Source organism: Panthera uncia (assembly GCF_023721935.1).
Source record: "Panthera uncia isolate 11264 chromosome C1 unlocalized genomic scaffold, Puncia_PCG_1.0 HiC_scaffold_3, whole genome shotgun sequence".
Taxonomy (NCBI): Eukaryota; Metazoa; Chordata; class Mammalia; order Carnivora; family Felidae; genus Panthera; species Panthera uncia.
In genome coordinates, this window is record NW_026057584.1 from 101,640,808 (window position 1) to 101,655,032 (window position 14,225).

The following is a 14,225-nucleotide window of genomic DNA, read 5'->3' on the forward strand; positions in this document are numbered from 1 at the left end:
TCTAAATTCTGAGTTTGGCTAAGGTGGTTTTTTTTTTTTTTAATTTTGTAGGACATTTTTACTTATAAAATTCATTTATTGTAAGTGTACAATTCCATCTTTAGAAATGTATAGAACTGTACAGTCATCACCACAATCTGTTTTAAAATGTTTTCATCATCCCAAAAAGTTCTCTTGTGCTGGTTTAAACTTAAGTAATGCTCCTGCCCTCCCGCTCCCCCAGGCACCCACTTATCTATTTTCAGTTTCTATAATTGCCCTTTCTAGACACTTCATATAAATGGAATTATACAATATGCAGGGGTGTATGTCTGGCTTTTTTCACCTAGCATAATGTTTTTGAGGTTCATGATCCTAGTCTGTTCTTTTTAACTGCCGACTAGTAGTCCATTGTATGGATATACACAATTTTGTCTGTCTCATCACCAGTTGGTGGGAATTTGGATTGTTTTTATGTTTGGGCTACTATGAGTAATGTTACGAATGTTTCTGTAAATGTATTTGTGTATACAATAAGGTATCATTTCTCTTGTATAGACTAATAGGAGGAAAATTGCTAGGTTGTATGGTAAATTTACATTTTAACTTCTCAAGGGTTGGCAAACTGTTTTCTAGAGTGGAAATGAATGAGGGTTCCAGTGTCTCGACATCCTGATAGTTATTTTGTCTTTTTGATTATATCTACTGTACTGAGTGAATGAATAGTGGTATCTCATTGTGGTTTTCATTAGCATTTTTCTGAGGGCTTGTGATACTGAGCATCTTTTCATGCACTTATCAGCTATTTATATATTGTCTCTGGAGAAATGTCTGTTCAACCTTTTGCCCATTTTTATATGGTTTATTTGTCTTTTTATTAAGAGTTCTTTGTATATTTTGTATACTCGTCCCTTATCAGATACATGATTTGCAACAATTTTCTCCTAATCTGTGCCTTCTCTTTTCACTTTCATAGTGTCTTTTGAAACTCAAACATTTTATTATGGTAAAGTTCAGTTTATCAAATTTTTATTCTATACATTGTACCTTTGGTATCCTATCCTAATAAGAACGTTTTGCCAATCCAAAGTCACAGATACTTTTCCCCTGTGTTTTCTTCAAATATTTACAGTTTTAGCTCCTAATGCTTAAGTCTGTCATCCATTTTAATTTAATTTTTATGTATCGTGTAAGGGAAAGGTCTAACTTCATATATTTGCATGTATATCTAGTTATCTTGGCACCTTTTTTTTTTTGAAAATATTATTCTTTTCTCCATTGGTTTGTGTTGATAAAAACCATAAATGTAAGAAATTCTGAACTCTTTCTTGATTTACATGTCTGTCTTTGTGTCAGTACCGTACTGTCTTCATTATTGTGACTTACAGTAAGTTTTAAAATCAGATGGTGTATATCCTCCCAACTTTTGTTATTTTTTTTCAAAATGGTTTTGGCTATTCTAGCTTCGAACTTTCATACAAATTTTAGGATTGGCTTTTCAATTTCTACAAAAAAACCCTGCTGGAATTAGACAGTGAATGCATTAAATTTGTAGATTAGTTTGGAAAGATTTGCCAATATTAAGTGTTCCAATATTGACAATAGTAAATGTCCTGATCTCTGAGTATGAGATGTCTTTTCATTTACTTAGATCACCATTAATTTACGTGTAAATTCTTTAAGTGTACATGTCCTGCCTGTCCTTTATTAAGTTTATTCCTAAGTTTTTATTCTTTATGATATTATGAATAGAGTTTTAATTTCAATTTCCTGTTGTTCATTGCTTAGTATATAGGTATACTTGCTTTTGTATGTTGATTTTGTATCTGGCAACTTTGCTGAACTCATTTATTACTTTCTAGGATTTGAGGACAAATAGAATGCGAAGACAAATAGGATTCTATAATCTACCTGTAAAAACCTCCTTCTCTTTACTTCTTCCTTTCCATTATGGGTGTCCTTGGTTTATTTTTCTGTCCTTTTCCTTTTTTCTCCCCCCTATACTACATTATAGCTAGAACCTGTAGTATAGTGTTGAATAGCAGTGGCAACAATGGACAGCCTTGTCTTACTTCGTTTTTACAGGAGAAAGCATTCATTCATTCATCATTAAATGTGATGTTAGCTCTTGGTATTTTGTAAATATCCTTATCAGATTAAGGATATTCTTATCCATTCCCAGTTTAAGAGTTTGTTTTTTTTTTTTTTTTTTTAACCAAGAATCGTATTGAATTTTGTCAAATGCTTTTTCTGCATCTATTGAGGTGATCGTATGGTTTTCTTCTGTTAATATGGTATATTACCTTAATTGATTTTAGAATGTTAAGCCAAGTTTGCATACTTTGGGTAAATCCCACTTGGTGATGGTGGCCAATCCTTTTGATCTCTTGCTTAATTTCTTGTTATGTCTTTGGTATGGCTCAGTATCAGGGTAGTAATGGCTTCATAGAGTGAGTCAGAGAATACTGCCTCCTCCTCTATTTCTGAAATAGTTTGTTGAAGAGTGGCATTATGTCTTCTTTTAAATATTTGGTAGAATTTACCAGTGAAGTCATTTGGGCCTGATTTTTTTCTTTGTGAGGTTTTTAATTACTAATTCAATTTCTTTACCTATATGTGTCTATTCAGATTTTTCTGTTTCTTCTGGAGTGCACTTTGGTAGTTTCTGTCTTTCAAGGAGTTTTTTCATATCATCTGAGTTGTTGAACTTATTGGCATAAAGTTCATAATGTTCCCTTATACCATTTTATTATGTACATATATTTTTAAAGTAAGATCTGTGGCCAATGGGGGACTTGAATTCACAACTCCACGATCAAGAGCCACATGCTCCACTGACTGAGCCAGCCAGGCACCCCTCTTCTACCATTTTAATATCTGTAGGATCTATAGTGATGTCACCCTTCTCATTCATGATATTGGTAAATACGTATTCTTTTTTCCTTATCACTTTAGCTAAAAGTTAACAATTCTGTTGAGCTTCTCAAAGAACTAGCTCTTGGTTGAATTCATTTTCTCTATTGTTTTCTCCCTTTGATCTTTATTATTTTCTACCCTCCTCTTACTTTGCATTTAATTTGTTCTTCTCTTTGCAGTTCATTAAAGTATAAGCTTAGGTCACTGATTTGAGAACTTTCTTCTTTTATATAGATATTTAGTCCTTTAAATATTCCTTTAAGTACTACTTTAGTGGTATCCTACAAATTTGAATATGTTATGCTTCCATTTTTGTTTAGTTCAAGATACTTTTCTGATTTTCTTTTTGGTATCTTTTTTGAGCCATTGGTTATTTAGAAGTTCCTTAAATGGTTTCCAAATATTTGAAGATTTCCCAAGGATCTTTCTGTTTTGGATTTCTAATTTAATTCTGTTCTGGTCAAAGAACACACATATTTAATATGACTTGAATCCTTTTGAATTTATTGAGTCTTGTTTTATGGCTTTAGTGGTAATTTTTTTTTTTTTTAATGTTTACTTTTGAGAGGGAGAGAGAGAGAGTGAATGAATGAATGGAAGAGGGACAGAGAGAGAGGGAGACACAGAATCCAAAGCAGGTTTCGGGTCCAAGCTGCCAGCATAGAGCCCGACGTGGGGCTTAAACTCACGAACCACGAGGTCATGATGCTAAATTGACTGTGCCTCCCAGGCATCCCTCTTACTGGTTATTCTATGCGCACTTAAGAAAAATGTGTATTTTGGTGTTTTGAGTGTAGTATTCTATAAATGTCAATTAAGTAAAGTTGTGGTTAGTGTTGTTCAGGTCTACCTTGCTGATTTTCTAACTGGTTGTTCTATCAGTTATTGAAAGGGGGTATTGAAATCTCCAATCATAATTATTGATCTGTGCATTACTCTTTGTAGTTCTTTCAGTTTTGACTTCATATATTTTGAAGCTCTGTCATTAAGTTCATAAATATTTAGTATCGTTCTCTTGACTAAATGACTCCTTTATCCTGATAAAGTGATCATCTTCATTTTAGGTACTCACTCTTCTTTGTTCTGAACTGTACTCTGATATCAATATATTCAGTCAGACTTTCTTGTGACTAGTGTTAGCTTGATATATATCTTCTTCTATCTTTATTTTTAATCTTTGTTTATATTTAAATTGTTTAGATAGGCAGTATCTAAGTCTAAATCTAAAATTTTTAGATTGGCAGTATCCAATCTAAAATTGGATTTCACTTTTTTAATCTTAACTGACAATCTCCGCATTTAAAAATTAGTGTGTTAGGTCATTTACATGTATTGTGATTATTGCTGTGATTAAGTTTGAGTCTGTCATCTTTGTTATTTATTTTCTGTTTGTCCCATGTTTCTTGTTCCTTCTTTCTGCCTTCTTTTTCATTAATCAGGTATTTTTAAAAATTTTTATTTATGTCTTTTCTTCAGTCCTTAGCTGTAATTCTTTGTGTCTTTGTTTTGTGCTGTTTTTACCGTAATGGTTGCTTTAGCATATACAACTTACCAGTCTACATTTAAGGGATATTATACCATAAGAACCTTACTATAGGTAGGGTACTTGTATTTCTGTCCCCTAGGCTTTTTATTATCATTTGTCAAGCATTTTACTATTATGTATATTATAAATTCCATAATACACTTTTCATTTTACTTCTGCCTATAGGTCTTCCTTTAATGTTCTTTTAGTGCAGGTCTTTTGGTCATGAATTCTTTTGTGTGAATATGGTGTTTTTACTTTGACTTTTTTTTTTTAACCGCTTTATTAAGATATAATTCACATACTATACCATTCACCCATTTAAAGTGAACATTCAAGGGCATCTGAATGGCTCTGTTGGTTAAGTATCCAACTCTTGATCTTGGCTCAGGTCAGGATCTCATGATTGTGAGATTGAGCCCTGTATCCAGCTCAACACAGAGCTCTGTGCTGAGACTGCTTGGGATTCCCTCTCTCTCCCTTTCTTTCTGGCCCTCTCCTGCTCAATTCTCTCTCATGTGCATGTTTGCTCTCTCTCTCTCTCTCTCAAACACACAAAAAAGAAAATCTTTCTTTAAAAAAATAGTGTTTTTAATACGTTTGTAGGATTTTATAGCCTTTATCACAGTTTTATTTTGGGACATTTTTGTCCCCCTAAAAGAAACCCCATACCCTTTAGCAGTTGTTCTGATCAGTTCCTATTCACTCTCATGTTTGGGAGAGATCCCCTACCCTAAATACCACAAGATGACTGAGCATACAACATCCAACATGGGACAGATGAGATAGCAATGTATTAGTTACATATACTCACAGCTCAACGGAGGGGAAAACCTCACAACATACAGGGCCACATGGGTGTTGTACTTGGGATCAAAGTGAACAAACATGGGCTGTGGGAGGCAGCCTTTATAGTAACATGAGGATGAGGTGACCCCTGGTTCCCACTAGAAGGTGTGATTACTTGTTCAAATAATTTCATAGGCTGGCAGGGAAGTAAAACTCATTAAGTTAAAAACCAAGTAGAATGCAACTAGTACAGCTGCATGGGGAACTAACTTACTTACTTTCTTTCTTTCTTTCTTTCTTTTCTTTTCTTTTCTTTTCTTTCTTTTCTTTCTTTTCTTTCTTTTCTTTCTTAAATTTTATTTGAAGTAATCTTTATATTCAACATGGGGCTTGAACTCAAACCCTGAGATCAAGAGTTACATGCTCTGCCAAGTGAGCCAGCCAGGTGCCGAAGCAACTTTTCCACAGGATGGGGTGGGGCACATATCTGGTTAAGAGTAGGGGAACTCATGGTTAGGCATTTGGAGCCCTGCGAGGCCCAATGTGTCAAGGCAGCAGTTAATATTGAATCTTAATTTCATGCCTTACACCACAACAGTGAGTCTGCATTCCTCCCTGATCCCTCCTTCATCCCTTGACCACCACAAATCTGTTTTCTATCTTTATGGATATGCGTATTCTAGACATTTCATATAAGTGGACTCCTACCATAGATGGTATTTTGTGTCTGAATTTTTCCCCTTAACGTCAGGTTTTCAAGGGTCATCGTGTTGTACCATCGATCAGTACTTCACACCTTTGTATTGCTGATTAGTATTCCATTCTGTGGCTGTATTACATCTTATTTATCCATTTTTCAGTTGATGGACATTTAGTTGTTTCCACTTTTTGGCTGTTAGGAATAACGCTGCTCTGAACATTTGTGTACAATTTTTGTGTGGATGTATGTTTTCGTTTTTCTTTGGTATATGCCTAACTTTTCCTTTGCTTTTTAAAGCTTTTTATGCTGGATGTAAAATTTGGGTTGGTAGGGTTTTGTTTTTTTTCCTCTTTCAGTGATTTCAATATGTTCCCCTTCTGCCCTCTAGTTTGCATTGTTTCTGATGAGAAATCTGCTTTCATCTTTATCTTTATGCCTCTGACCACATAATGGCTTAGTCTGCTTTTAAGATTTTCTTTTTATCATTGGTTTTAAGTAGTTTGATTATAACATGCTCTGGTATAGTTTTCTTTATATTGCTTGTGTTCAGGGTTTGTTGAGATTCTTAGATCTGTGGGTTTACAGTTTTCATCAAATTTAGAGAGACTTCAGCTGTTATTTCTTTAACTATTTGTTTGGTCCCACTCCCACTTTGGGACTCCAATTATTCATAAAGTACACTGCTTGTCCCACAACTAACTGATATTCTTTTCATTTTGGAGGGATTCTTTTTTCTCTGTGTTTTCCATTTTTTATAATTTCTGTTGCTGTGCTTTCAAACTCAGTGCCTTTTCTAATTTCAAATCTTTTGTCAATCCCATTCAATATATTTTTCATCTCCGTTATCTCAAGAAGTTTGATTTGGGTCTTTTATATTTTCTAGGTCTCTGCTTAACTTTATGAACATAGAGTAGTTCTAATAACTGTTTTAATGTCTTTCTCTGCGAATTCTAACATTAATTTCTATTGATTAACTATTCTGTTAAATTTGCAATTTTTTTTTTTTTTTTTTTTGGTAATCTTTCAGTGGATGCCTGATATTGTGAAATTTACTTTGTTGGATGCTAGATAAGTTTATATTCTTGTAAATCTTCTTGAGCTTTATTTTGGGATGCAATTGTTACTTAGAAACAATATGAGCATTTCAGGTCTTATTTTTATGATATGTTAGGTGGGTCCATTGCCATGCCCAATGTGGGTTAATTATTCTCCACTACTGAGGCAAGACCTTTCTGAGTATTCAGTACCCTGTGAATTATGTGTTTTACAGTCTGTGGAAGTAGGCCCTGTAGCCCAGAGTGAGCCTCATCTTCTCAGCTTAGGTCTTCCATGCCCAGTCTCATTTCACCTCTGCACCACTGCATGGGAATTCTCTCAAGGCCGTCATAGAGCTCACCATCTTTGTTTTCCAGATTGCCTGTGTTATCTGATGCCGAAATATCTTAAAAATAGTTTCTTTTCTTCTCCTTCAGTTATTTTGGGGTATGGGGGGGGTGCTAAATCTAGTCCCTTTTGATGCCATTTTTGGCTGGAAGAGAAGTCTGCCCAAAAGGTTTTGACAGATGACTAAATCAGTTGGGATATGAACTCTTACATGGATTTGTTTTCATAGGATATTTTTGTTAGTATTTAAATTCATGATAAATTTCTTGATCTAAGTTAGTTTTCTTTCACCCTTACAGCTTGCCTCTGAATATTGATTTGCTAGATAGTCCAGACTTAATGGAAACAACCATTGATGATCTGATTGGGGCACCTGACACTCTGGAAACACCCCAAGTGCCAGATGAAGTTAACACAGTCACCGGGCAAACTGGATTAGAGGAACCTAAAGAGGAGTGCGGGAGTAAGTAAATGTTCTGTATAACATCAAGGACAACTTTTTATTTTACATCCCTTTGAAGTGAGCTATTTAAATCAGTTCTTTCAAATGTTTTATGCAATAGTTGAATTTTAAAATTTGAGGAAGAATAGTTATGCCTTCTTGCCTGTTTTTGGCTTAAGGGTCCATTGAAATTGTTAAGATTACATAATTGGGACAATTAAACATTTGTGTCATTTGGGGCACCTGGGTGGCTCAGTCGGTTGAGCGTCCAGCTTCGGCTCAGGTCATGATCTCACAGCCCGTGAGTTCGAGCCCCGCGTCGGGCTCAGTGCTGACAGTGCAGAGCCTGGAGCCTGCTTCGGATTCTGTGTCTCCCTCTCTGTCTGCCCCTCCCCTGCTCATGCTCTGCCTCTCTCTGTCTCAAAAATAAATAAAAACATTAAAAAAATTAAACATTTGTGTCATTTATAAGTCATTAAACATTCATGAATTTTCTTTTTTCTTTTTAATGTTTATTTATTTTTGGAGAGAGAGACAGCACAAGCCGGGGGGGGGGGGGTGGAGGCGGACAGAGAGAGAGGGAGACACAGGATCCAAAGCAGGCTCCAGACTCTGAGCTGCCAGCACAGAACTTGACGCAGGGTTTGAACTCGTGAACTGAGAGATCATGACCTGAGCTGAAGTCAGCACCTTAACCGACTGAGTCACCCAGGAACCCTAAGCATTCATGAATTTTCAAACTTGCTTTTTTTACTTTGTTTCTTAAGTGGAAATTAAGAGAAAATTTCCTTAAAGATTTCCTATAACACAGGATTTAATAGATGTTCAGACATCCCATTAGCTCCTAGGAAGTGTTTTGTTATTAATGAGGACTGTTTTTCCAGACCCACAAAAATAAATAATCCAGGAAGAGTGCTGCTTAACTTTTTAAAAAGTTAAGATACCTAACAGGAAGTGAGCCCCTCATTACAAAAGGTATTCAAACAGAGCTTAAATGATGTTGAAGTTGTGACAGAAGAAATTCTTGTGTAGCATGGGGGTTTCATTAATAAGACTTTTACTGAGTTCACATTTGTAACGTGTTCAGAGTCATTCAATGAAAATAGAGTGTTTTGATATTAGGAATTAAGGTTTTATAATCTTGGTATCCAATTTATTCTGTATTTTCTTTTGGCTATAATATCAAAATCCTGATTCACATAGGTAAGTAGCTATACATGGTAACTTTTTTAAAAACATCCTGTAATTTTAGGATGTTCCTCAGACAAACAGAAGTAGCACAAGAAGCTTTATTTCAGCCAGAACCCCCCCCCCAACCCAGAACCCAATTTTGGGGGGTATTAAGTTATCAGCATAAGCTAAAGTATTTGTGGTCTCAACATCATCATGTTTAAAATTTAGTATCGCATAAAGAAGCGTTAAGAAAACCAGGAGATGGCAATTAAAGTACATAAACGAAAATGGAGGATTTGGGGAAGATCAGTGTTGAATTTGTGATTTTGTACGTTAAAATTACTGGAAAAGTTTTAAGAACTGCCAGTACTGGAAAACTATCTCTGGAAATTCTGTTATCATCGTACTAGGATCAGCTATGGGAATCAGTATTCCTTAAAAGCTCCCTATCTGGTTTTAATGTGTAGCCTTGGGAGGGATCCACTGAGTTAATGAATGGACACTTTATAAGATCCCTTTGACGAGGAGAAAATGATTTCATAGTTTTTCCCTCCCTTCTACCTAATTAAATAGAAATTACTGGGCATGGGGCGCCTGGGTGGCTTAGTTGGTTGAGCATCCGACTTCAGCTCAGGTCATGGTCTTGCAGTTCTTGAGTTCAAGCCCCTCATTGGGTTCTGTGCTAACAAACAGCTCAGAGCCTGGAGCCTGCTTCAGATTCTGTATCTCTGTCTCTCTGTCCCTCCCCTGCTCATGCTCTGCCTCTCTCTGTCTCTCAAAAATAAGTAAATGTTAAAATTAAAAAAAAAAAATTACTAGGCATTCAACAGCTTGCTTTTTCATGAGACTGTGTGAAAATTCAAACTCATACCAGATTAGTCCCTGCAAAATAAGATTATTACAGAGTGGCTAATTTAAATAGAGTTCGTTTAAAGCTGAATTGTGTTTAATATATTATCTTTTTAGTGGTTAGAGAACTTTATTTGTAATGTGTTTTGCAGCTAGGTGGAACATAAGAGAGACAAAAGGCTTTTCCTGCATTGCACCTGTGTTATCAATACATAATATGTTGTATCAGTCAATGAATAAATGTATGTCCTCCATCTGTTTGCTTCATAAAAGTGTAGTTTTAGGCAGCGTATAGTCAGGGCCGAGGAAAGAAAGTGGCAAGGCAAAGTACTGAGGTCGGCAGGAGGAGCTTGGGTTGTGGTTGTGGATGGATCGTGTCACAGGTGTTCTCTGCCTTTTCTTCGGATATTTTGGCTGGTAAGCCTTCTTAACTGCACATGCTCTTGAGATTCCATATCCAGTGGCTTTCTAGGAGTACTGTAGATACAGGGCAATGTTCCTGTTTGGGTTAACTTTTAAAGGCCAACTGGGACTCAGTTATCCACACTTTTTTTTTTTAATTTTTTTTTAACGTTTATTCATTTTTGAGAGACAGAGAGAGACAGAGTGCAAGTGGGGGAGGGGCAGAGAGAGAGGGAGACACAGAATCTAAAGCAGGCTCCAGGCTCTGAGCTGTTAGCACAGAGCCTAACACGGGGCTCGAACCCACGAACCATGAGATCATGACCTGAGCCGAAGTTGGATGCTTAACCGACAGAGCCACCCAGGCTCCCCAACATGCTCTTTTTTTTTTTTTTTAATGTTCATTTTTAAGACAGAGTACGAGCGGGGGAGAGGCAGAGAGAGAAGGAGACATAGAATCTGAAGTGGGCTCCAGACTCTGAGCTGTCATCACAGAGCCCGATGAGGGCGGGGGTTGAACCCACAAACTACAAGATCATGACCTGAGCCAAAGCTGGACGCTTAACTGACTGAGCTACCCAGGTGCCCCTGTTTGGGTTAACTTTTAAATTAATAGTTACCTGGTTCTAGAAAGAAAATGTATTTATTCTGTGGTCATCTGGATTATTCCATTTAATTTTTGGTAACTGGTATTGGGGAAAAAAACTTAAGTGTATTACCTCACACAGCTGTGACAGATTGACAGACTAAGGGGCCATGTTGCCATTTTTTCCCAGCATTAAAAGATGCCTCAGAGAAGCTCAGACACCTTGAGTTGGAAAGCAGTCTGTTGCTGTCCTCCCGTCCCAGCGTTGATGTCAACATCAACAACCAGGTATTCAGATTTCTCCCTCATATACCTGTACACATCTTCAGACCTTGTGGAAATCCCTGCTTTCCAAAGCTGATGCTTTCTCTCTTCTTTCACTGGGGAATGTGTGTGTGTGGACTTCTTACAGATCTCTTTAAAAAGCACAGTTCATGTATGTTCTGGAGGAAAGGAAGAAACTTGGGCCATGATAGGAACTGTAAAGTCATCTCCTGAGTGTTTTTAAACACACATGCAAAGTGTTGTGGTTGCTTTAAACTTGTTCTTTTGATTCAGCCCATCCTCTTTCTAATTCTATTCAATGGGTTGTGCTATAGTTGAAGAACCAGTTGAAAGCCTTTCAAAATTACAGAAGGATTTGTTCAAATGGGAGCTGCTCTGTCCTATAAACAAGGAAGAGAATGGAACTTGAGATGCTTCAGCTTTGTCCTTCATAACTTTTACCACCCTGTGCCCTTGGAGTTTTAGGTGTGAGGTGGGGGGTGCATCCCAATTTAACATATTAAACTTTAGTTCATTGTTTGAGTGTAATTTAAAAATTTTCTTAAATAACTTATAGAGATAATTAAAAATAGATCAGATGAGGTAAAAATAATTTACTGTGTCAGCTACTAGGTGTCCCTACTAAATGGAAGAGTAAATTTTAGATAATGATCTGGAGACACCCTTTTTTCCATATATAGACAACAGATAACAAGGATCTGTTGAATTAATTTTGTTGTGGTTTTAAAGAGGAAAAGGGACCAGCTGATTTGTAGTGTTCTTTCATCCTTGGATAACTAGCTGGAATTTCTTCAGAGACCAGTATAACAGAGAGAGTGATTTTCTTCTTTCTTGTCATTGTTCAAGCTATCTTTTTGAATCCAACTTGGTTTTCTTTTTCCTTTTTCTGTTTTTGCTTAGGAATGTCTTTTACAAGCTGATTAAATTCCAGAAAGGCTTTCATTTTCTTGACCCCTCGGTATTTTTCAATTATATTGATCTGTTTGCTTTCATATCGTCCATTGTTTTTACTATCTCTATAGGTAGGGGAATGCAGGGTCAGAGACAGAGGGTTAATTAAAAGCTCTAGATGAAAGTTTTAGAGGGTTAGGAATTAATTTGAGAAGAATTTAATGAAGGACTAGAATGAACCTGAAGGAGAATGGTGAATCTTGCTGGGCATAGGGTGGGAGAAGAGGAATGATTGTTCCACTGGAAGGGAGTTCATGCAAATCCACTGAATAGCAATGTGTTTCTTTTGTAAAATTCCCTGCATGTCTTATTATAATATCACTGAGCCTCCAAAGCAGAGAATCTGTTAAATTAATCTTGAAGACTTGAAGAACGAACAGGAGTGTGGGTTCAGGATAGGAAAGGGAGTGTAAGAGTAGGTTAGGTAAAGGACAGTGGCTGCCGTAAAGGAACATTCTGGGGTTCACATAGCTAGAAAAAATGATAGCTAATATTTAGTGAGATTAATCAACGCCAGGCAGGAATAACAAGAAAGAACTCAGTGTTGTATTAAAAAAAAAATAAGAGACCTCTTTATAACTAGAGTGCTATATACAAGTTTGATTCCTGTTTTATATATATGATACATTTTTAATCCAGTCTGATTTCTCTACCTTTATCATCAGTAGATCACGTTTTCTTAGGGAATGCAAATTAATCTTGATATAAGCTTTACTAATTAAAGTAATCTTAGAATGAAAAACCTGTAAATAAAATACATTAGGGTAAAGCAAAGTACCAATTTTGGATGATTAGCTCTAAGAATTGTGGAACTGAGAAGCTGTAAGCCAGTGACAGAATGTCAGGCTCAGACTAGCACTACTGACAGCAGAGTTGACTTCAAACTCATGTCTTGAGAACCCATTTTAGAGGGACCTTATGCCATGGGAGGCCTACATTACCCAGGATTGATGCAGTCCCTTGACATCCTGATACACTGTTGATTCAGTTCTACAAACGTGTTTATTGTTTACTTTCTGTAAGATAAACTAATAAGATGAAAGAAAACAGCTAAGAAATACAGTTTTTGGAAGGCAATATCAGGATCCATGAAGACTGACAGACTGGAATGATGCACTATATATAAGAATATATGTTATAAATCTGAAAATACAGGATTAGGATAGAGAGGTAGAATATAAAACAAGCATGTGTAAAAAAGTGTTTTAGGAATATGTAAATGTGGTTTGAAGTGTGACTGGCAGAACATCTCTGTTATATTAACCAAAAGGGTTTAAAAAGGGAGGTCCAAACATAGTATTATTATAGTCATTTCTGGGTAGCACTCTTCAAAACTGTTTTAGGAAACTAAAGCAGTTTGAGAAGAGAAGGAACTGAATGGTGAAAGCTCTTGAAGCTGAGTTACAACTAAGGATCAGTAGTCTCAGGAAATAGCATTTTATTAAAAAAATTTTTTTTGACGGGGGCGCCTGGGAGGCTCAGTCAGTTGAGCATCCAACTTTGGCTCACGTCATGATCTCTCGATTCGTGAGTTGGAGCCCTATGTCGGGCTCTGTGCTGACAGCTCAGAGCCTGGAACCTGCTTCAGATTCTATGTCTCCCTCTCTCTCTGCCCTCTGCATTCCTCCCCCATATGCACTCTGTCTCTCAAAAATAAATAAACATTAAAAAAATTTATTTTTTAATTTTTTTTAATGTTTATTTATTTTTGAGAGACAGAGACAGAGTGTAAGCAGGGGACAGAGAAAGAGGGAGACACAGGATCCGAAGCAGGCTCCAGGCTGTGAGCTGTCAGCACAGAGCCTGATGCAGGGCTTGAACTCACAAACCAGGACCATAACCTGAGCTGAAGTTGGACGCTTAACCGACTGAACCAATCAGGTGCCCCAGGAAGGGCATTTTAGATATCTGAAGAGGTATTATGTGGAAGAGGCATTAGTGTAACCTGTTTTAATAGCCTCCAAGAAGAGTTGAGGTCAGCGAGTATGTAAGAGGTGTGCAGGTGTCACCTTGATATGAAAAACATTTTCTGGGGTACCTGGCTGGCTCATTCAGTGGGGTGTGTGACTCTTGATCTTGGGGTTGTGAGTTCAAGCCCCACATTGGATGTAGAAATTACTTAAAAATAAAATCTCTAACAAAAAAGAAAGGAAGGAAGGGAAAGAAAGAGAGAGGGAGAGAGAAAGAGAGGAAGAAAGGAAGGAAGGAAGGAAGGAAGGAAGGAAGGAAGGAAGGAAGGAAGGAA

At 36.7% G+C, this 14,225-nt stretch overlaps 1 protein-coding gene across 3 annotated transcripts in view; it reads left to right on the forward strand.

Moving 5' to 3' along the window:
• The window catches only part of EPB41L5 (erythrocyte membrane protein band 4.1 like 5), a 140,498-nt gene that overhangs the window by 93,767 nt on the left and 32,506 nt on the right, over positions 1–14,225 (forward strand). For all 3 annotated transcript variants that reach the window (XM_049616217.1, XM_049616215.1, XM_049616216.1), the window contains exons 17-18: positions 7,592–7,755; positions 10,935–11,032. In XM_049616217.1, the coding sequence (XP_049472174.1) occupies positions 7,592–7,755; positions 10,935–11,032 (262 nt within the window). The remainder of the gene's footprint in view (positions 1–7,591; positions 7,756–10,934; positions 11,033–14,225) is intronic.